Source organism: Ceratina calcarata, unplaced genomic scaffold (genome assembly GCF_001652005.2).
Source record: "Ceratina calcarata isolate Rehan_Ccalc_2016 unplaced genomic scaffold, ASM165200v1 scaffold422.2, whole genome shotgun sequence".
Classification (NCBI taxonomy): Eukaryota; Metazoa; Arthropoda; class Insecta; order Hymenoptera; family Apidae; genus Ceratina; species Ceratina calcarata.
The window spans coordinates 442,230-465,223 of NW_017165837.1; the positions used below are offsets into that span (position 1 = coordinate 442,230).

Genomic DNA, 22,994 nt, shown 5'->3' on the forward strand with positions numbered 1-22,994 from the left:
TTAGAAATGTATGTATTAGAATATTAGAAATTATGCGTTAAAAATTCCTTATGGCCAAGAAAAACAGATCGACTAATTTTATAAACCTTACTCCTCTGTAATTGTAATTTTTTCTAAAAGTTCACTATTTCAAATATCGAACGCAGGTTTTTATTACATGTCTTAAACTTTTGGCAGAGATCTTACAACTCATACAACGTAGATTTAAAATCTTGTTCTCAAATAAAAAGTGAAAGTATCGATAGTTATATCGAATGAGGAAATGAGTAATAATTTTAGTTTCGAAATTGCCTGAGTATCTATTATACAAATCATATTCCGACTTTATTACCGAAAGTATTTTTACATTAGCAATTGACTATTCAACCATTTGCACTGCGACGTTACAACCTTCGTACACGTTAACAGCGGAGGAGGTCCTCAATTAACCTCTTTACGCGTCTGATCGTCGAGAATCATACTTGTTCACTGTTTTTCCTCCTTGTGAATATGTATGTCACCGAGAAACATCATTGGTTATTACACGTACATCGAATTACAATGTTATCGCTTGAATTTCGTGGAACGTCTTACAGACAAATAATTCTTCTTACTGGAAGGAGGACAAGGTTCACAGCGCGCACCGTTTACGAAATTATGCACCAGTAGCAAGGTCTTGAATCACTTATATAATTTCCGCTTTCAGTTACGGTTGGAATAGTGTGAAATTTTTGTAGAGCACGAAAATAGTCTGTCAATTCGATTAACATCAGACTTTTTTAAATATCGATTCTTATATGGATAAAATATCATCTGAATTTAATACGAACTTGTTATGATTTTCAATCATCTGTGACTAATAACTTCCGACTGAGGAATCGAGACGCATTGATTACTCATATCTTGTTTTATTTCCAATAGCATTTTTTCCTTTACATATCTGTCTGCCTCGAGGAGGACGTATCGATTAAAAAGCAATCAGGCATTAATAGCGCAAAAAACAGATCATGACATCGAGTCGAACTACCGGCATTCTAAATAAGGATTCCTGTCAAGTTAATGAGCTGTTTTTATAATAGGAAACCCGTCGTATTGTATATCAAATAATTGTATGCTTCCTACAAATAAGTGGAAACGATTACTTCGACCAAGAGTTACACATAAAGGCATTCGTTAATTATTTGCCTTGAATCTTATTGTTAGTAAGATTCGCACGCAGCGTGGAAAAACAGGTCACACACAAGTAACATTCATTCTATACAAGTTTTCCTATGCATGTACGCAGTACACGTAGTCTAGACGATTGCTACATACTTTTGAGTACATCTTCTTAATTTGTGAAATTGTTGACTTTCATAACTGCTGCCTCATTAGATATTAATTATCTGCTGGCAGGTCCACGAGCCATTCATGCATGCGGGAGAGCGCATTTTCATTATTATATACGCGTCTTCGGTGCGAGACTTGACCGCGAGGGGTCTTTCAATGGGTACATTATCGTGTACTTCGGGGCATCAAAATACACATCAATTTCACCGTGCGGTGCACAATGGACACGGCGCGCCGCTGCAACGGCCGTCAGTCCGTACAACTCAGAGTCATCTAGCAATGCCGCGCAATCGACTAACTGTCAATCGATCGGCCCGGATTAAGATAATTTCGTTATCGGGCAGCAGACCGGCCTCGGTATCCGTCAGCCAACGAGGCCGGGTTTCCGATGAACGTTCGATGGGCTGACGTAACATTTTATTCGACCAGGTTAAAAGCACATTGTTCGTTCAACGCAGCGAGGCCCGTTGTGTTTCCGTGTAAGCGAAATATTTCCGGCCACTTAAGCGCGTACAACTGGACAGCTCCTAGCTTTTCCTGTTTCTACCTTTCATCGTAAATATTTAAACGAAACCGAGGATATTTAGATAGAACTTTAAATGGTATGTAAAATTTATTTCCAAAGAGGCAATATTCCATTGTATTTTCCAGTAGTCGGACTTATCATTCATCTTGAAATTATTGAATTGTCGACACGTCATGCATTCTTGAATTCAAGAGTGTCATTCCAGCTGAGGCAATAAACGCTGTTGCCATAATCACGACTGGATTGGAAATTACAAACCGTGGGGATATTAGATTTTATCGGTAGATCGGGACGGGGTTGAACGATGGGAAGGGACGTACGCGAAAGGGGACCGGGAACGTTTGCTGCGTCAACGATGCGGAAACTCTGCGGTGAAATTTGGGTCAGCATCATGGAACGAAAACGATCGTCAATTTTTTTCGTTCCTCCGCATTGTCGTCCGAATCTCTCCCCTGATCTATAGAATCCTGTTTTCGCCAACTCGACATCGTCTTCCTTATCGAGCTCGCCGGGTGTGTCCTCGTTAACCGAAGGAGAATCATTCTTTGGGGTGAATGATGCGATCCTTTCTGAAAGAAATCCACGGTCAAACACTTTCGCGTTTGCTCTTATCTTACGTCATATTTCTTTTATATTCGACCTAATATGATGAACGTGTCAAGTATAAAAAATTCTAGTAGAAAAAAATAAATAATAATTCTATAATATTCTCATTTATTAATCGATGTTCCTTGACAAGAATTATTTAATCACATAATCGATAAACTAATTTTATTATGCAACGTCTTGCACGAAGCACGTGTCAATACGTGGTAACATGATTTCTTCATCACTCAAACAACTTGCGTACTTTCATTCGCTTCATTTTCACGCGTGGAAAACGTACTCTCTAATCGCACAGTAATACATCGACCCGCGGTTTAGCCTTTCGCGGAAACGTCAATATCGGCGGCCGAAGCGTTGAAGTAGATTTATTGGCACGCGAAACCAGTTTACGAGCTCCGCGCGAGCTTATCAATACGCTGTTTCGTTGTCCCGTCTTTCACGTTGGCCGCGGAACGACTTGCGTAACTCGGGAACGCGTCCACCCGAGAGACACACGACGGGATAGATATACCCCGTACACGGATAATTACCGGAGGAAGTTCGAGTCGATTTTGTTCTGTTAACGTGTGCCGCACACGAGGACACGAGAAAGTTAAGCAAATCGCGTCGTATATTGCCTTCCTAGTGTTTCATAGCTGTTAAAACTAGTTTCATTAAACAAGCAAACTGTAGGCCACGCTCGATAATATCCCCCTGAGGTATTGCGCCCTGGCCTGTGTGTATCTACTATTGAATTTGAATATCGATTTATAACGAGTTCGTCGAATAATCTAATTTAAACTGGGATCATGAAACGTTTACCAATTCTCCGAGCGTAGCTACGTGTAACGGTACCTGTAGGAGGGCACATTCGAAGTTGAATCCACGTTCAAACTTCGTTTAAACCGTCGAGTCGCCACGGAACGTGGTCAAAGGGAAACTGAAATAGCACAACAAATTAAGATCGTTCGAGCTGTCCGGCGAACGTTGCCCCCTGGACGTCTCGAAATTTCACGTGTTTTCGACGCCACGAAAAGAATTAAATACTCCCCGGCGGTCCGCGCTGACAATGGCCGATGCATATTGGATGAAATTCATTATTAAACGACTCACAGCGTGTAGCCTGGATGTGTCACAGTGAATTTCGCCGTATTAAAGAGGAGTTTTTCGCCGGGCACGTTCGGCAAAGCGGGCTGGTTCGTTCGTCGCCGAGTAGGTAGGTACCCAACCTTCGCCCGGTAATAACAGTGGTCGCGGCCAAGTCCCACGAGGGCGGTGAATAAGGGCCGCACCGTGGACTGACTTCGTAGTAGTTAGATCGCGCAAACTTTTGCTACCCTACTCGCGTAATTTCCGAACTTACGTCGTCGCGCGACCCGCGCGTAATTTCCACGGCTAGTGTATATTATAAGTCGTTCGTGACCCGACCCGCAATGTTTTTTAATTTCTCTACCGCGGCTGCCGTCCTCGCTCCCTCGTTCGTCCGTCGGACCGGCCGAATTCTCGCGAGGAAATCGGACCGATCGCCTGCGGGACGAGAACGCGAGACTCGGTGAAATCACTCCGTCCAGTCCCGCTCCCCCGGCTACTCTGATTCCACGGTATCGGCGGAAACCGTACGATGTAAATTAATCGCATATCGCAGTGAAATATCTGCGTCGATCGAGAGAAATACGCGTCTCGACGTCGATATTTCAACGAAGCGTTCCCAATACCGGAGTTGTCTTACCTTATCGGGGCCAATAAATATTTTTCCAACGGTCTTCGGAGTAATAAGTTATTTCCGGGGAACGATTAAAGCAAACGAACTGCAGATAAGATCATCCACGGGGTATCTGCCATCCCACTGTCGCGTCGCTAGTTTCGATCCGCGACGATTCTTCTTTATTTTCGTCTCTCCTGTCCCTGCGGGAGCGTCGAGGGAACGCGGTCGGTCTCGCGTCGAGAGAAACGTGGATCCCAACCGCCACCCTCCCTCCCGTCATCTCCCCCCCGTTCCCTCTCAGCGGGATGCTGCACACACGAGAGCGAGAAGGTGCAGAGTGGCCCTTTATTTTCATTTTCGTTGCTTCCCTCGTGGCGCTGTTTCTCCCTATATTTATCTAATAGCAGCACCCCCGGACCGTGGGCTCTTTCGCTACACCGACAACCGGTTCACCGCAGCTGCGTATAGCTCCGGTTGCGCGCACTTTGCGCCTCCATTATACGGCCAGTTTCCTTTCCCGCTCTGCCGTGTCCTCGAAATAATTAAGAGTTCATTAAGGGAAGATTGATTGCGCTGTTTAGAACCGACCTCCAGTACGATCTCCCTCCTGTGTTCGCACCGTCGCACTCCGTTTCCGTTCCTCTACCGTTCGTGCCGCTGCCTTTTCTTTCCTCGACCATCCCCCCCCCCCCCGAACTTCGTCCAGTCGTACAATCACACGACGCGCGAATCTATGAATAGAGGGCCGTTGTTTATTAGCTGCCAGATATTTCTTCCCTCCCCTTCTTCGGTCTTTCGCTCCGTCCCGCTAGCCCCTGCGCTTCCTGCACGCCCCCGATACCTTTTTTGATCGCCCCAAACGCTTAATGGCTCCGACACAATGACTTCGAGTTTAAACGACGAAGCTTCGCCCGGGGCGACCGGCCATTTGTCAGCCGACAAACCTCACTGACATCCCTTTTTTGGCAAACGGTGCACACTACTACCGGGGCGCAATTCCCTCGCCCTCGGTTCTCTGCGAATTTCGGGTCGTTCGCTCGCTTTTCTTCTCGTTTTACCGGGGACTCGTGAAAAATAGTGAAAACAGTTCGAGTTCTGACTAGCAGTTTACGTTAACGCGAACGCGAACGGATACAGGTTTAAATGCCATAAGTCTTCGGTTCGAAAGGGCTTAACGTAACGTTATGAAACGCGTACGTGCGAGCGCGCGGGGGCGAACGTGAAATTGTTCACGAAACAACAGGTGCGTCGGGGCTTTGCAGAGGGGCCACGTTCGTTTATCCCCGGTAAAAAATATGAACGTTTACTTTAACCGAACAATGCAGGTTGTTTGGTTTAAAAACGGTGGCGGCGTTTTTATTCCATCCCCGGGTCCCCCCTGCCCCGATATTTCCGCGTATTTTCTCGTCAGCTGGGAATTTAATGAAAAGGAATTTTCCAGCAGTCAGAAGAGGGGCTGTCAGAGAGCCGAGGGAGAAAAACCCCACCCTGCCTCTCGTCCGTTTCCACTTTACGGTAAGACTTGAAACGTCTGCAGGATCTTCTTAACAATGTGAATAGTCTTCGTATTCTCGATGGTCTTTGTGCGGACGACGTCGCGTCGTCGTTCCCCGTTATGAAAATAACGGTACTAAAACGTAAAGGTCGCTACTTTCGCAACCGTCGTCGGTCCGCGTCGCGCTAGTACGGAGGAGAATTATATCGGAAATAGTTTCGAGGCAGCTATGCGGTGCCGGGAGAGAACCCTGCAGGGCCGCGTCGAAACTTCCCCAGCGATACTGACATAGTTGACAGAGCGCGGTATGTCGGCACAATAACAGCGTATTATTTATTCAGGTTCATTTGTCGCGCTGCGTTGGCAGCGAAGTTTCGATGGAAATACGAATAAATAATACGATGGTCGCGCGCGATGATTCCCAATAAAATGGATTTGCCCCGCCTCTCCGCGCGCGGCTGCCACCGTTGATTTTTTATACCGATCTCGCTCGTCGACGATTGCGAGCGCGACGGAAATGACGGAAAGCGGTCGTTGACAAATCGGAGTCGGTTTCAACGATCGGTGAAGAGGCTTTTCATTCTGTGCTGATAAATATATCGCCGGCCGGGCGTGCGTCAAATTGTAAAATAAATATTTCGTTCGTCGAACATTTTGTTGCGCCCATCGTGTGTTCTTACAACCGGGTGAATGAACGCAGCCTTTCACGTATGAATTATTCATATGCTAATGTGATAGAATCCGATTTCAAATTGTTTCCGTCTATAAAAATGCGGTCCCGTTGATTCGTAAACTTTCGGCCGCGTCCCATAAATATTCTCGCCTCGAGACCAACAAATTCACCAGCTGACGGCATTTCGAGATTTTCATTCAATTTCTTTCCCGTCGCCTCCTTTCCCTTATTATATAGTCAAATAAGGTGAATATCGAGGCACAGGTGCAATTCCCGTTATTTTTGCAACGTATTTGAATAAATTTTTAATATCCACCGAATTTGTAATTCCTTTTTGCCGCATTCCTCGGTGCTCGGTCCGATTTCCGACCGAAGTTTATACAAAAGCTTACGATTGACAATAACTCACTTTGACGCGCTTTCACCGAAAGCGCATTTCTATCCGTCAAAAGATAATAGAATCGATCGCGGTAATGGTTTAGACGCAGTTGGATGAAAAACGCGGCTGAAAGGAAGGTAGAAAGGAAACGTAATTAATCGGAGCCCGGAGCCGAACCGCTAATCGTATCCATTGATTCGACGCGATGTTTTCCTTTTATGCCGCGGAGGCTATTACCGATAACGAGTTCCGGGTCGAATTTACGACTCATTTGCTAAAAACGGGTGCTTGTCTCATCGGGATCTTTCTACAAATCACGCGCATGGTGGGTTGATTTAAGTGGCGAGCCTCTCTCCGATGGATTTGACAATAAGATCGAAGGAGAGATTCGAACGAAGGATAGTTACCTACCTACGAAGACCGGGGGCTCCCCATTACGGTTATTACTCGTCGTCCAGAGAGTAACAAGAACCTGGTAGATTGGCCCAAATCACCGACTGCGATCCGCCTAGCAATCAGGATACCCCGTTTTTCTTCGTCGTGCCGATTCTAGCCTTCGTCTATCAGCTAACCTCCTCCCCAACCGTCCTCTCTCACCCTCTCTTCATCTCTCTCTCTCTCTCTCTCTCTCCATACCCGAAATCCATTATCGATCGTCACTGGTATAACGAACTTTAAATCAATGATTACGCTAACGAGATGTCCATGCGAGACTTCACGCCTGCCTGATCCGCTAGAATCTACAAATTACCGTCGAGTTTCGTTCGTCGAACTTATCGAAGTTTGAATTAGTCCAAGAATCGATTCTTCTTTTTATAGCTTTCATTATGAGACTCTTTTTCACCGGCTGATGGAAAACCGGAATATTCAATATAGCCGACAGCGATGTCAAAAATATATATCAGTTTTTTCATTTGATTAGTTCCTCCTCCTGAACTGCTATGAACTCCGAAAACTGAGCGGTTCAATTTCAAACGTGTGTCTCTATCCTCCAGGCGAACTGCCTTTTCACCTGTGCGCGCCCATTATTTCCCGTCTCAGTTCCACCGTTCGTCACCGTTTTTCGAGCTTACCCTGTTTTTAAATCGTGCTTGAAAGAACGGAAAGCTAGCGCCGTATCGTATTTACACAGGCACTGGCCGCTGACAGTCGGAGAGAGCGGCCAGGGAAAAGAGCAGCCAACGATGGCTATTGTGTCCCACTGGGTCACACGTGGAACGGCCGTGGCGGCGAGTGGAGGACAAACAACTATATGCGAACTTACTCGATTAAGGACGATTGAAACGAATCCGTTTTACGAGACTACGGACCGCGGCGCGTATTGTGCCTGGTTTTACGTGCGCCGCACAGACGACGCTGTAAATCAACGTTCGGGTTACACCGAATGAGCCGGAGCGAGTCGAAAAAAGTTTTCCGTCGTGTTTGCCGAACAAATCGAGGAACGTCGCCTAGCCGGGAACTTTTAATGATTTTTACCGAGTGTTAATGAGTTGAAACGCCAATTTAATTGCGGCACGGGGACGTTTTCAATGAAACGAAATATTCACGTTAATGTAAATAATATGTAACACATCGTCATTGAATCGGATTCAACGATCAAACCGAATTCGACGATGCGGTCGAGACCATCTTACGGCAATCGGCGATCGGGTTTACGAGGTTTATACAGACACGATTGACTGCGCTGATCAAAGCGCGTCTGCATTTGATAGATGCCGGGATGGCGCGGCGTGCAGGCGAGGGTAGCAGCGTAATTCAATCCGACAGAGCTGGACTGGGCGCTGTTCAATGGACATAAACTGTGCAAACCCGTGATTAATGTTACCTCCAACTCTTATTGTTGTCGCCTTGTCAACCAATAAATAATGTCGTTTTCATATTCAAGGAATCCATTCAACCGTAGCGCTGGTATATCGGGGCTTGATCGCGTAACAATAGTCACTGGCATCAGTCGTTGCTCAGACTCAGACGCGCAAGAAGATAAGCAGGGGGGGGAGAGAGAGCTGAGGAGGTTGAGGAGGAGATACGTCGCCGTGCGGTGGTGGACGGGATAGGAAAAATGTGCAGGACCGCGGTGATAAATCACCGACGATTTTACTCGGTAGATCCTTTCGGGTTCTTATTAGCGAAACGTCGCTCTCCCGGGATACCGGTGAAAACGGGGTTGGGAACGGTTTCTCGAGGGGGTTAGCCAGCCCGTCGCCCCGTGTCGCGGCAAAGATTTCTATCTCGCGATGCAGTTCTTCGTACGCAACAAAACATCGGAAGATTCAGGTGACGGTGCCGTAATCCTACTTGACTAACATGAGCTGAGTGACGTAGCAGTGTTTCGCGGGCAGAAGAAAAATTGTTGGACAAAACAGCGGGCGCTCCCTCCGTCGCAACCGTCTACCGTTTTTCTTGGGAGAAGATGGCCAGCGCGTTGTCTGCGCGGCGCGTCAGGCCGCACGGGCTACGAGACCAAGCGAGCACTTCCGATAATTAAACTGCCGTGTTTGTGCCATCCACTGCGGTAGCTACCGAACAGGGCTGGTTAAACGGTCCTAATACCTCGCCTCGATTGTTCTAACAACTTCACCTCTATTTATTCTCATGAGTTTACCGATGCCACGATCGAACGGAAATGCACCGGTCTGGAAACCACGGAATTCGTTTGGAAATTCAACCGGCGCGTGGAACCCGGCGAAGATCCGACTTAGCAAGAACGCGTTTCGCCGCACCGCGCCGCGATATAATACCGTTACCGCAATTTTCAAACGGCCGAATCGATAATAGAACGATTAAACCCTCCTTTTGTCGAGCGATTAGATATCGGAAGCCAGTTCCTCCTTTTGTGCTTTTTCTTTGATCTTAAGCTGAAAGTGGTTTCTTTCGTACTCCTCCTAATGGTCTACCGTAATTTAATTACACTCTTTACTTTCGTGATGATCACCGAAGGCGTTCGAAATCGGTCAGTCGGTTTTTAACGATAAACATTAAATACAATCATCCGTTTTAAAAACTATTCAAATAATTAAAAATATATCGTAATCCGATTAAGTGTTTAAATGATAATTATGACTCATATTTATCAATCATTGAATGTAATAAAAAAAAAACTCTACCAATGTGGAGAGGAACTTTGATACTGCAATTCATATGGATTCTTTCGGCTCGTGGCACATTCCGGTGGGATAAAAAATGGGACGAGGGTACCTACCGATCAGGCGTAACGGGGATCCAGTAAAAACTTTTTCTACGAAAACTGGGTGGAAGTTATTATTTAACAAAACTGACCAGTTGCGGGTTCAGCGGTGGGCAATCGACGGAGGCAACGTTCGTCGTTGCACGGCCCTCGGTGAACGAGGGCGGCGGTGCCTTTCGAAACTTAACTCAGCGAATCGTGTTATTCAAATTCGTTTCCCTGCTCTGGCCGCTCTATTTTTCGACGTGTTTCAACGGTATCGCCTCAAGCAGAGCTGAAACCGTAGCAAGCCTGTTTGCACGGAAATCGTTTCCCTTCCTTTTTCGAATCGCGGAGCCTGCTACGAAAACAAACGACTCTTTGCCTCGCATTATTCCGTCTAGCTATTAAAACCGCCGGTAATTGCACGGGGTGAACGGATAAAGAAAGAAGCTGGATTGGAAACGGGAAAGGGGCGAGAGAGAAAGGGAGGAACACGGATAAAGGGCAAAGGGGTAATTTAACGAAACGAGGGTAAGAAGGGGGTTGAAATATGGACAGAATCGAAAGAGAGGAAAAAATTAATTCATTAATAGAATGCGTTCGTCCATTATGTCGCCGATCGCATGGTCGCCGTGCGATGCCGGGGGCGAAGCGGTGAACGTTGCGCGGCAGCCGCTGTTTACACGCACGCAGACTCCGAACGTTTCATTTTCTGAGGATTAAGTAACCACCGTGGTCGTTACCTACATGCGCGGTCCGCTATTAACGGTTTAATTAGCGTAAGTTTTCATTTGTAGGATTACAACGCAGCAGTTCCACGGGCGGGGGGATGGGTCGGATAAGGTCGGAGGGTAGAAACTGAAGGCTGGCGTGCGTTGGGTGGCGAAAACATGGAAAAAAGAGAAACCGGGAAAAAGGAAGAGCGACCGATCGTTTTTCACCGCGAACGTGGCTTATTATTGCATTTTCACGGATTACTTCTAAGCTGCTAGCAATTCGCGCTTACGTTTACGTGCGAAATCGGAACGAAGTCGATACTTAACTCTCGCTATCACAGGAGGATTTCAAATATTTTGCGTAAAAAGAATTTAACCAGAGAAACTTTTTCTCTGTGAAATTTCAAATTATAAATTCCATTGTAGGAAATCTCTTCGATTTATTATATGAAATATCTACGAGTCTGATCGAATAGTAATTGTACTGAAGACTATCTTAATCCATGTAACAGTATTTTACAATATTTCTGTTTAGTGTGAATGGATAGAGCAATCGGAGGAGCATGATTTTCTTTTAATCGAGCCAGTTGTTTAAGCGACAAAGTAGGTATAGCTACTCGGCAATCTTCCGGAAATAACGAGTCTCTTATTTCGTTAGGACGCCACTCGTTGTTCCGCGTTGCAGTTAGGTAAGTAAAACTCGTTCCGGTAGGGCTGTCACGTTCTGTAAGTCCAACAGACGTGTCCGTGACATCAAACTCGAGCGGATCGGTTCGCGGCTGGGTCAGACACCGGAGAGAAACGAGGTGTAGCGCAAAGGGAAAAAGGGTGTCCCCCCCCTTCCCTTTCCTCGTGTGCTCTCCCCACTCGAACTATTTATTCCGACACAAATCGCATTACTAACTTCAACTGCAAAATTGACTTCGTCTAACTTTTACGACGCCGCCCTTGCGTCCCTTCGCTCGGGTCAGAACTTCAACTTGTACGAGGGTTTACCAAACTCAGTTTAAGAAGAAGAAGAAGAAGAACTGTTTCAACCGGAGAGAGACGCATCTTGCGGGACTTTCTCCGTTTCGTCGTCGATATAAAATCGTAAGACGCGAGCTTCTGCTGGAACGGCAGTTCCCAAGTTCGAACCGACGAGTGTAATGAACGATATCATTGTAAATTCCTTTATCTTTATCTTTCGCGTCGCTTATTCTTATCTCAGACGTGCGAAGAGTACATACTTCCAACGTAGAACAGAGAGTCGGACTTCTCAAAGATTTTTAGAACTGCTAGATATATATAGTCTACAGAATAAAGGAAGTGAACGTAGTTACAGGAATAGGAGTAAAAAGTTGAAACGTTTAGGAATCCACTTAGCCAATTTACGAGTTCCATATTATTTAATAAAACTCCGATGTGTTGCAATCATAAATGAGCGAAACTTCCGCACATATACTAACAGGTAAATCAGATCTGTTCGCTGTAATTGCGCAATCTTTCCCACACGTATCTGTTACCGATGCAAATATTTCACAGGCTTTATTGCTTCAATAATTAAGTATTAAATTACTGACTAATCAATCATCAACTTTCAAAAGTTCTAATTCATTTCATTTATGTCGACATCGTCATTGTATGAAAGATGATATTGATAACATTTATTAGTGATTTTTACTCCATTGTCCTCGTCTGTCTCTGAATATGTGAAATTTATTAATTGGAAGTAGCATTCGTAATCCTGATTTCATTGCGTGTGGTACCTGCTTATTCATTCGTATTTAGCACTTTTTTGTTCCTCCTCAACTTTCTAGACAGATTCGTTACGCAAGGAAATGCGTGCACTAAATTATATACTTACATACGAATTTAATTGGATAATTTCGTATCGCTTTCATAGGTACATAAGAGATTATTTTTGTAAATTCTTACCTTGTCGTTTCCATGTTTAAGAACTTTTTACATTTATTAAAAAGAACATTTGCAACATAGAACAGTTATTAAAATCATAAGTCGTAGTTCTGCATCGGCATGGGAATTAAAAACACATTTGTCTTTTAACCGCGGGCAGCAAAATGATTTATGCTTCCCGCGTCGCCTTTGCAAACACAGTCGTATTACTCGGATACGGCAAACCGTGCAAAGCGATTCAGGGAATCGAAATCGGGAAGAGGCGGCGGATAAAAAATTAGGTGCTGTCTGCCGTGAAAAGCGTGCAGATTATGAGCGTATTGCGTGATCCGTAGGTACGTAACGGTTGGAAAATAGTTTCGACGCGCCAAGGTTCTCGTTATCCGCGAGGCGTGAGATCGTGCGAATTTGCACTGCGGTTTTGATGTAATGGTTCACGGACGACTATATATAAAAATTTCCTTGTAAATAACGCGCAGTGTCCGCCAAACTATTAGCACACTCATCAACGAAAAAAAAACAATTGAAACGAGAATTTCTATTACATTATCCAAGTAAAGAAATGACACAGATATTAAAACGTAACGTGATGTACATAAGCACTTTATTATCTCTAATATGAAATTTCTACAAAAATGTTGAATAGTGTAGGAGTCGAAATTAAAAGGCAACAGTTAAAATTGTTAGAAGTCTGGGGATCACGTAATCGAAGGTACTTAGCTCGCAACGAAGATGTTGAACTGGAATGCAAATGCGTTTAATGAGTTTCGCCGTGCTCGAGAATCCGCACGAAAATAGTTCGGGCTCTATTTCAGGTGGGCGTGCACCGTTTCCAAATAGTTGATCCACTTCCCGGTCACGCAGCGGTTAATGCGTTCATGACCACATTCGGTGAACATTCGTTATTGACGTCTCGACGCGCACACAGCCAACGCTTCTGATTAAACGTGTCTATATCCATATTAAAAGCACAAAAAAAGTTCACGGGCTCTTTTATCGCAGCGATTAAATCTTTTTAATATCTCGACAGTTCGTTGAATTCTAATAATCTCATTGCTTTATAGTTTGAAAAATTCCCAAGCAGGATTTATATAGTTCTTAAATATTTCGTCTTGTTTATTACTTTGCCTTCAGGCTTTCGTAATACTAATTTGAAATACTGGTTTCATTGCGATTATAATATTAATATCCTCATTGAATACCTGCTTGAATAACATTAACTGAGGTGTTATTACAAAATGCATAATAATCAGATTGAATTCAGTATGCAGAAACAGTTGGAAAACAACGAATTCCCGTTGGTAATATAAATCTGATTTTCTCGAACATCCGTCAATCAGAGTAACGTATGAAAATAATTATACCGGAGGGCGCGTTCCGTTCAGTGCGAAACCGGTTCAAGGTGAGTCGGTGGACTGCCGGTCTCGAGAACGGGGAAAGTGGTGGGGCTACCAGTGGTAGTAATGCCACTGTCAAGAATTCTGTGTCGTTTTCTGTAGCAGTGTAACTCGAATCGCGAGACCAATCGCGAGTCTGCAAATCTTCGCTCGCGCGCTACGTTTAATCATACTTCTGTGACACGACCAAAGAGCTTTTTGCGAATCACGTGATGGTACAACTTTCGAGTTTCGTTTTTACCCTCGGGTTACTGGCCTGTGCCAACGGAGCTGTCCTCGAAGTCGCCTACCAATGGAAATATTTAGACTGGCTATGGCCAAACGTTCAGTTGACCGGGAGAAATTATACGTTCGGCAACGCGTTCACACAAGACGTGGACATCGACAGATACGGTCGTATCTTCGTGACGAGTCCTCAGTGGCTGAACGGTACACCGATTAGCTTGTCGTTGGTAACGGACGTCGTTGGTTCCGGTGGTCCTTTGCTAATACCATACCCCGATTGGTCCTGGCACACGGCGCACACTTGCGACAGCATAATATCTGTGTACAGGTTGGCGGTAAATATCGTGATAATAAATTACACGTTATGGTTGACCGTGTTTGAGATATTCTAGTTTTCATTGCGGGGGGGGTTCTCGCTAAATGTATTTAAGGATCAGAAAATACGGTAACATGGGCATTAAAAGAAACCGATTGTTCAGATAGATGAATGCAATCGATTGTGGGTGGTGGATACCGGTCACATCGGTAGAGAGGCCGTTTGTCCAACGAAAATATTGATCTTCGATCTCAGCACCGACCGGCTGGTCCATAAATATGTGGTACCGGATGATCAAGTGCTGTACGGAAAAGCGGCATTAGTTACGCCGATCGTCGACGTCGGAAAAACGTGCCTCGATACTTATCTGTACGTGGCGGACGTGGATCAAAATGGCCTACTGATTTACGACTTGTACCACGATTATTCGTGGCGAGTGAACAACACGCGCGGCAACGCTTTCGGGCCGGACGACGATGCGATGTACATCACCATCGCAGGCGAGATGTTCGATTTGACCGATGGCACTCTCGGAATGTCACTGTCACCGATCGGATTTTTTGATGAAAGGTATCCACGCCATTTCTACTGCTCTTTACAACGTAAAGAGGATTATGTCCGTTTTCCAAGTTTCGAGCTCGATTTTTCAGGAGCATTGATCGCGAAAGTCGGGTACATAGAATATACGTGAAAATCAGAAACAGTTGCACGATGAAATAATTTCCAGATACCTGTACTTCAATTCGCTGGCCAGCTTCTTACAGAAGTTTACCGATACGTACTCCTTAAAGCAGAGCAAATACATCGAGCCGATCGTGTTCGAATCGAATTATAAGCGGGCGAGCCAAGCCGGCGTGCAGGCTACGTCGCGGAGGGGCATAATATTTTTCCAATTAGTCCAATTAACGGCGGTCGCCTGTTGGAACATTGAGAAACCGTTTGCACCGGAGTACATCGTGACAATTGCTCAAGACGAGGAGAAGCTGCAGTACGTGAGCGGCATCAAAGTAATTGTAAACAGACTGGGGGAGGAAGAACTGTGGTTCAACACGAACCGGCTGCAAAAGACAATTAATATGACCCGTACACCCACCGAAACGAACTTCCGTTTAATCAGAGGGAAAGTTGACGATATTATCAGGGGGACGAATTGCGAGCCTTCTGGCGTAAGGCGTAGAATCCCGGATACCAGCTTCTGGCACCGGATATAAATCAGATAAATTGCGTTACCCTAACCGAAATTAATCTTCGACAGCTTCGCTGTATATATTCTTACCTGAAGCTGTAGAATAATAAAAATGATGTTCCTTAGTTGCAAAGGGACGCTCGAACCGTGTGTTCGAATAAGATAATTTATCTCTGTCATCTATAGATGTTACATTCAAGTATTCCTCCTTTAATACGATAATCAATAAATCATTCACTCCGCAGATAGAGTACAGAATAAGATCTATCAAAGAATTTTCATTTAGTTAAAATATCAGTCACCCGATCAAAATCGTTTGTCACCCCCTTGGAACTTTATTAACTATCCCGATTTTTCTGTCGAAGACACGGAGCGGAGTGATTACTAAACGCGGAGTGTCGGCCACCCCGAAGGGAGCATAAGCCACGAGAGTGGGTGGAACAAGACCTGTGAGTGACAGTTAGTGTAGCAATTTAGCTAACCGTTTCATTGCTGCCTTTTGAGATGTAGCGACGAGGTCTGTCCGTGACAGGGGCGTCACTGGGTACCCGAATTGTTTCGACGGAACAGTTCGTTCACGGGCGACGGCGACGCAGGGGCAAAGATGTATGGCGTGCGATACAGCCACGGAGTTTTTCCGTGGACAAGAAAATCGATACCGTGCCCTTTTCCTCGGCGACGATTTCAGGAAATTTTATCAGCCTCTTAGTCGGCGCAAGCTCGATGCAGAAGACGTAGCGTAGGCGTAGAAGTCGAGGCCGCGGGACGGGAGGGAGGGGGGTACCGGATTGGTTGAGATAAATGCGCATTCACGAGGAATTGTTCGCGTTACTGCCGCGGCACCCTTGGGATACCAATAGGGCGCGCAATGCCGGGAAATTCGTGTCACCTACTTCTCTTTCTACGGCGCAGTTCGGCGTGTGACTAATGGCAGCATATTCATGGCATAGCCTCGCCTCTCCGGCACCCCTCGACACCGACCGCCCGATTCCCTCCTTCTCACACACACACACACACACATATACACACACACACACGTGCTTTGCGACGCTCTGGCAGTTAACCTCAGACAACCCCTTCGTCGCGATAATATACGGCTGCCCTTAAATTTTCGTTCCCCTTCGATGCTTCCCTTCCTCGACCCACTCTACGGCACGTGTGCTGGAAAATTTTCTCCTACCCTCTGTTTTTCCTTGATACCAGATTTACCTCGTGCTCGTAGCATTCGAAATGGTCGTCTATCAAAATCAAACGTTTCTCTCGTGAAATCGTAATTCGCCGAATATTTGGTTTTGTTAATAAACAAGGGACTCGGAGAATAAACTGTTTTACGTTGGACGTAAAGTGGGGGCGATAACAATGTCCGTAAAATCCCGACGCGACGCGGCGTTTAATGTCCGTTTTACACGTTTTCGTAAAGCAGAGGGAATCTATGGTGTCGTTCGACGCGGCGCCGTTATATTTAAGTATTATGAAATATTGAGGAGCGGCCGGGGAACTCGGGCAAACGAAACGATCCGCGCGTGAGCACGTTTCCACGATCGAACTCGTTACCTTCTTAAGAGTGAGGCGTGGAATTACTTAAGAGGTGATAGGCGTCGCGACGCGTCGTCCCACCGCGTAAGACGACCCTTCAACCGGCCCGGGGAAGCCGTCTGAAATCTTTTTACGAGGGTAGTTTTGAAACGAGTTTCCTCGGGAGCTGCGGCGGAATTTCGAAATAAATTTACATCAGTTTTACTGCCCCTAATATACATAACTACCAGTGTTTGGCACTGATATTCAAGCGTGCAATCACTGTTAGTGTGACCGCGCGACGAGACTTTCCCCGATGCAACGCCTCTCAGGAAAGGAAGCACGACCGCTTTAAAATCTCTTTACGACCGGGCCGAACTCGTGCGTTACGGCTTGTTCATTTCTCGAAGAAACGCGATTACGCAAATCGCTTATTCACAATCGCGCAATACCACCGGAGCGAAATGAACACGTGATTGCGTAAAAAATTTTAATGCGAACACGCGGAATCTGGGTTTCGAAAGAGACCTTGCTTAAGATCGTCGTTGTCCAATTAACCGTGATGAAAAACGGAAAGGGGGTTAACGCTGTACATCGTTAAACTCGTCGTTTGCCGGAATGAAATTTTAAACTTTAATCGTGAGATTTGACCGCTTATTTCATGCCCGCGGCTCCTCCGTGACACGGCCAAGGAGTAAATTGCTTTGTTTTTCAACGAATTCCCGTCCGCTCTCCGCGATGGTATTCGGAATGAGAATACGCCGCCAGAGAGAAGATGCCCGCGCGCGTACTCGCGTTCTCTCACGCAGCTAACGGCCGACTGGCCAGCCAACGAACTCACGTGGTATCCGTTTGCAATTCGAAGGAACGTCGGGGTTCCTGTGGCGATGGAACGTCGGGAGAATTTCGGGCATCTCTCGTGTCTTTATTAAGGCCGCTCATCTATAATTCACCGGGCGACGGTGCGGCACAGGGGCAGGCTGACAGTGCCGGACTCACCGGGCGCATAAACACACCTCGCGTCTCTCCGGGTGCGGAGATCCCCGTTGCTGGACGCCCGGTCCGGCCCGACGGCCGGTGTGCGGCACGCATTGCGGTTGTCAGCTCTAGTCAACGTGTAATTTACTATCCTGTCTCGGTTCGATGCAGATGCGCCCGTTGGTTGCTCGTGAACCCGGACCACCAAGTACCGTCTGCCGGGCTGAAACGCCGGCGCTAATGGCTGCGAGAACGCGAACATCGGCCGCACACCGCTGCTGTTGCCGTATTGCCGCCGTTGTTGCCGTCGCCGTTGCCGGTTACGATTCGAGTGGACGATACCACTGCCGTGCCGTGCCGCCCCCAGTTCCCAGGTACCTACCACTGACCACTCGGAACCAGGTCACCGCAAGGCACCCATAAACTAAGTGCTCCGTCCTGCTCAACGTTTCGCAATTAGTTCAAAGAGAAGTTTGCTCTGCGTTTAGGGTAGGCTTGTCCACCGGCCCAGAATGACTTCGTTCGTTCTGTTAAAGGATGTCTTGTATTTTGTCTTCGCGAACGAGGAAGATCAAAAACGTCTCCCTTGAATAAATATATTTCAACTCGTTTAAAGTATAAACTTGTTTAGCTTGCGATTGCTCTTCCTCGGCAGAGGTTACTTTTATTACAGGCCTCTCTCTCTCTCTCTCTCTTTTTCTCTCAATGCGCTCTGGTACGCTTAAAGGTATTTTATGATAGTTATAAATAGAACCGGCGTGCGTTTCCGACAAGAATGCATCGTTGATGCAACGGCATACCGGAGAAAGTACCGCGGTTATATAATTACGCTTGTTAGCTACACGATTGATTCACTGATCCGACGATGTTAATGCGGCACGAATCGCTTGGGAGACAACGTGCGTACGTTAACAAGGTTCGATTTCAAAGTTAATTGTTTACCATCGAATCGGGTACTATTGATTCTTGATACACCAGGAAATACTAGACGTTCATTGCGCCGATGTAACCTCATCCAATTATCGATGAAGGAATGTTTGGATAATTAGCGACCGGTTGGTTATTGTGGCGCGCGTGACTGAAATACTATTGGTTTCTCATATTAAATATATTTCATTATGCATATAAAACTACGTATACGCGAACTCTGTGCAGTCTGCGGAAAATGAACTAATGATAATTATTTGAACTAAACGTATTTCAATCCGTCCAATGATAATTAAAATTCTACGCGAAGGATATATTGTAATATCCTAAAAAGTACACGTCGCGTGAAACGTGAACAAGTTCATCTAATTCGGCATCTCTCAATTTGCAGGTTCGTAACCTTGTTTCTGAGAAGTATAAATACAAATCGTGTCACAGACACCCGGACCGTTTCTTTGCCGCGCTACCGGGGACGTGCACACAGCCACACGTGCTTTCGAGCTTTTCGTCTCTTCGCGCTGTTTGTCTATCCAACTTTCCATCCATCTGTTCCGCCCTCGCCACACCTCGTCCCCGACCCACACCCAGTTTTTTAAACCCCCCCCCCCCCCCTCGTACCCGACTGGTATGCAACGCGCTCGGTTGAAATGTCGTATGCTTTGCGAACTGGCCCCTTACATTCGTAACCGTTCGTTATCGTTAGTTCCGCTTGGCGAGGCGCGTTCACAGCGTAAACACATACGTACACGTAGGTAAGCATGCTGGATTCGAAGGTGGAAACGGGAGAAAGATGGGGCGAGGGACGTGTCCGGGCGAGCGAGAGAGCAGAGAAACTGACAGGGCGCACCGGCTAGGTTTGAGAGCGCATTTCGGAGGAAGGTGTGGCCGTTTCGACTTCTCCCATTCGTTACCTTTGCAGCGAGCGCACGGACGTGCGAGCGCGCCGAGTCATGTTTACGAGCGCAAATAACGGTGCAACCCGCAAACTTTTTGTTGCCGTTTCCTCTCCACCTTTTTCCACGGTTCCACACGCGCGCCGTCCGCGCGGTATCACGATGCTTCGGTAATCGCGACACGTATGTAAATACACACGCGTAGATCCGCGCGAATACGTGCGCGCGCGTACCGTATTTGCACACGTCGGCACCGTCGTTACACAATTTACAGACGCTGACGTTTTCACTTTTCCTCGCCGAGACATCGGATTCAACTGATCTTTACTTTTAAACCAGCGAACCTGTTTCCCTTCCGTTCAACCGCGGTTTGATTACTCTTCATTAATATCCGGAGAGCCTCTCTTAGAACTTACATCCGTTTGGTAGTCTCGTTTGTTGTAAAAAATTTCAACGCTTCGTTAAACGGCGTTAAAGGAATTGATCCGACCGTTTTCATTCCTCGTTTAGCCAATATGTTCATCCTTGTTTATTGTAGTTGTTAAAAGCTAATGAAAGTTGCTGACGTGGTTCGACCTGTGACCTACATAAGGGTACATACACTGTCGCATAGTGCCGTGTTGTAGAATCGTATAGGTCTACATATACTACATATATCGCACAAGGCATTCAATTTCGCTTAAATTAAATGAATCTATCATACTTTAACACGTTGAATGCCACGGAGGTCACCGGTGACCGGCACTCAACTTGGCAGTGACGCCATGGACAATTCCTGTAAAATTAGCGTGGCATTCAACGTGTTAAACTTTAGACCGAAATCTCAATAGAAATAACGTCGTCGTTTTACAAGATTTATTATCAACAAGTGGATGTATAAATTGATTTATTAATTTCAATTGATAATATTCTCAGGAAACATTTGACAATAAGAATGCAAATATGATTTATGATGAAGTCAAGCGGAGATTCCAGGAGTAATAGTGGTCGGTTGGATGCATGGGTGCAATCAGCACGATTATAACCAGTATTTTCGCGTGAATCCTCGTTGCGCTGGTCTTCCCCGCATAATTCCCTGGAGTACCATTCGCGACGAGGACCGAGCGACGCGATAGATGACACGTAGATGCATCGTGGATGACGTATTTCGTGTTATTTATTTCGGACAACGGTGATCGGCGCGGCTAGCGAAATAGAAATGAGGCCGTGGCCCGTGAATATTCACGCTTTCGGTTTTTGAGTCCGCCGCGACCATCAATCGTGGGGATACCGAGTCGGCGTGGCGCGGAGCGGCGTGATTAATTTTGCCGAACCTCTCGGCAGCCCGGGTGAAATGCGCCGCAATTCCTGTCGATCACGAAATACGTCTCTTGTCAATCGCTACTTCATTGAATATGCTTAATAGCGGACAGTCATCGTCAGCGATTGATTGTCCACGGTCCCCGATATTATTCGACGTCCCGACGATTTTTGTTTCGCGTCCGCGGGATCTACATTTGAATATTAACGTTGTACAAAAGTGGCATTTAATTAATTCAGCGAAATTGCGTACTCTGAATTATTCATACAATTTCGAAATATGAATTAAATCGCAACGGTATGAATAATGTACTACTTGGAATAATGTAAAATTATTTATTTACACGAAGGTGAACGTCTCGTAGAGGCCATTCATTTATTCAAACTCGTAACGTGCGATTAGCTGAGCTAGTATAAAATGACACGTGCATGATATTTTTTATCAGGCATTTATTTATAACGATTCTCGAAGAATTTCAACAACAATTTGAGAAAGGTTCCTCTTTCTTGCTTCAAAAGAAAATAGAATTTCAACTATGAAATTATTATCGTAAACTATAAAGAAACGACGATTCATTATCGAACACAGAACTCGGAATCTACTATTTCCTCTACATTATAATCTACTTTTTATCACTTCGTTCTGTAATCGATGGAATCCATTGTAAAACATACGTAGAATGAAGAGCGCTGCGAATGTAGGTGACAGTTAGAAACTTTCCGAATGACTGATTTCAGGATGCGCACGGCATTGAGTTCGTCACGTTATAATGTTTGTCTTTCTCTCACCTGTTCGCCCCCCTCGATTCTCTTTATCTATCGTCCCTCCACTGTCCGCCTTTTTTCTCTCACTTTGACCGTAATACTTCCGTTTCCATCCATTCGCGACGTCGTTCCAGTGCAAATTCCATTTTTTTTTTTTTGGTTCGTGCCTCGAAAATAATACGGCACTCTCCCCTTGCACACGCATCCTATTTATTTCCGCAGGTACGAATACCGAAAAGAAGGAAATAATGATTTTAATAATACTAGGAGCGGCCGGCGCGTGAATTTTCCTCGATTACATCGGTTCCCATTGTTTCAAAAAGGACTCGTTCAACATACGAGGACCATTAAATAAAATTTCACCGCGTTTGCCCGCGAGCGCACACAGCGCGGCGGGATAAAAAGCGCCCCGTCCATCGGGACGATCCATTTCCATTTCAACCTTCCGATACTAAATGCATTTTACTCTCCATCGGAATTCCAGTGATTTGTTTCACCCAAAAGTATTCGAGCCGCATATTTAATTATTCGCACGGATTGCTTGTAACGTCATTTCCAATATGCGCGCGCTATTTCTTCCTCTTTTTTTTTTTTTTTTTTTACATCGGCAATATGTAAACGCGCATATTGATTCCCCGCCGACACGGATGGTCCGGTGAAATTGTTGATTCGTTAGTAATCCGATCTTTATTAAAATGCCAACAGAGTTCTCGGTCGGGCAAAAAATTTATTCCGTCCGCGAATTTTATTATGTACCCGAATTATTCCCGCGCGCGCCCTTCCCGTCGCGTGTAAACCCGGCTGTTGGTTTTGTAACGTTACCGTGGCATCTATTTTTTACGTTTCGTCGGAATTGCCGATATTTTTAACGACGCTACGGCACGTCTATGTATTAATGGGACGCTCGAAGCTCAGTTTCTGCCGTTCTGTCATGTCCCCGGTTCGATGAAAGTTCAACGAATTGTATAGTTTCTCGTAAACTAAAGGCTTTTAGGGTTAAGCAAACCTCACGTTTTCCATTTACCGGGACAGAGCATATGCCAC

The 22,994-nt window shown here is 45.7% G+C and overlaps 3 protein-coding genes across 10 annotated transcripts in view; 2 read left to right on the forward strand and 1 right to left on the reverse strand.

Annotated features, from left to right (window-relative positions):
* Positions 1 to 22,994, forward strand: part of bru3 (CUGBP Elav-like family member bruno 3) — a 547,126-nt gene that overhangs the window by 172,443 nt on the left and 351,689 nt on the right. The window contains exon 3 of one of the 5 annotated variants that reach the window (XM_026814953.1): positions 15,939 to 16,022. The exons of 3 other annotated variants lie outside the window; for them this stretch is intronic. The gene's annotated coding sequence lies outside the window, so the exon portion shown is untranslated. Of the gene's footprint in view, positions 1 to 15,931; positions 16,023 to 22,994 lie in introns of those variants that run through there. One more of the 5 variants, XM_026814955.1, reaches the window with a different exon arrangement.
* LOC113464564 (uncharacterized) lies at positions 341 to 22,243 on the reverse strand. 4 transcript variants are annotated; one of them, XM_026814957.1, is made up of 3 exons: positions 21,975 to 22,243; positions 2,155 to 2,403; positions 341 to 2,072 (listed from the first exon to the last, which is right to left on the reverse strand). In XM_026814957.1, exons 1-3 carry the CDS (start codon positions 22,153 to 22,155, stop codon positions 1,987 to 1,989), a joined length of 516 nt encoding a protein of 171 aa, XP_026670758.1. In that variant the 5' UTR covers positions 22,156 to 22,243; the 3' UTR covers positions 341 to 1,986. The 4 variants fall into 4 exon arrangements, 1 of the variants encoding a protein (XP_026670758.1); XR_003389406.1 differs by having other exon boundaries at positions 341 to 2,403; positions 19,905 to 22,243; XR_003389407.1 differs by lacking the exon at positions 21,975 to 22,243 and adding an exon at positions 3,533 to 3,986 and having other exon boundaries at positions 341 to 2,403.
* LOC108626615 (major royal jelly protein 1) lies at positions 13,947 to 15,743 on the forward strand. Its single transcript, XM_018027369.2, has 3 exons — positions 13,947 to 14,406; positions 14,551 to 14,957; positions 15,115 to 15,743. The coding sequence occupies exons 1-3, from the start codon at positions 14,059 to 14,061 to the stop codon at positions 15,596 to 15,598; spliced, it is 1,239 nt and encodes a 412-aa protein (XP_017882858.1). The 5' UTR covers positions 13,947 to 14,058; the 3' UTR covers positions 15,599 to 15,743.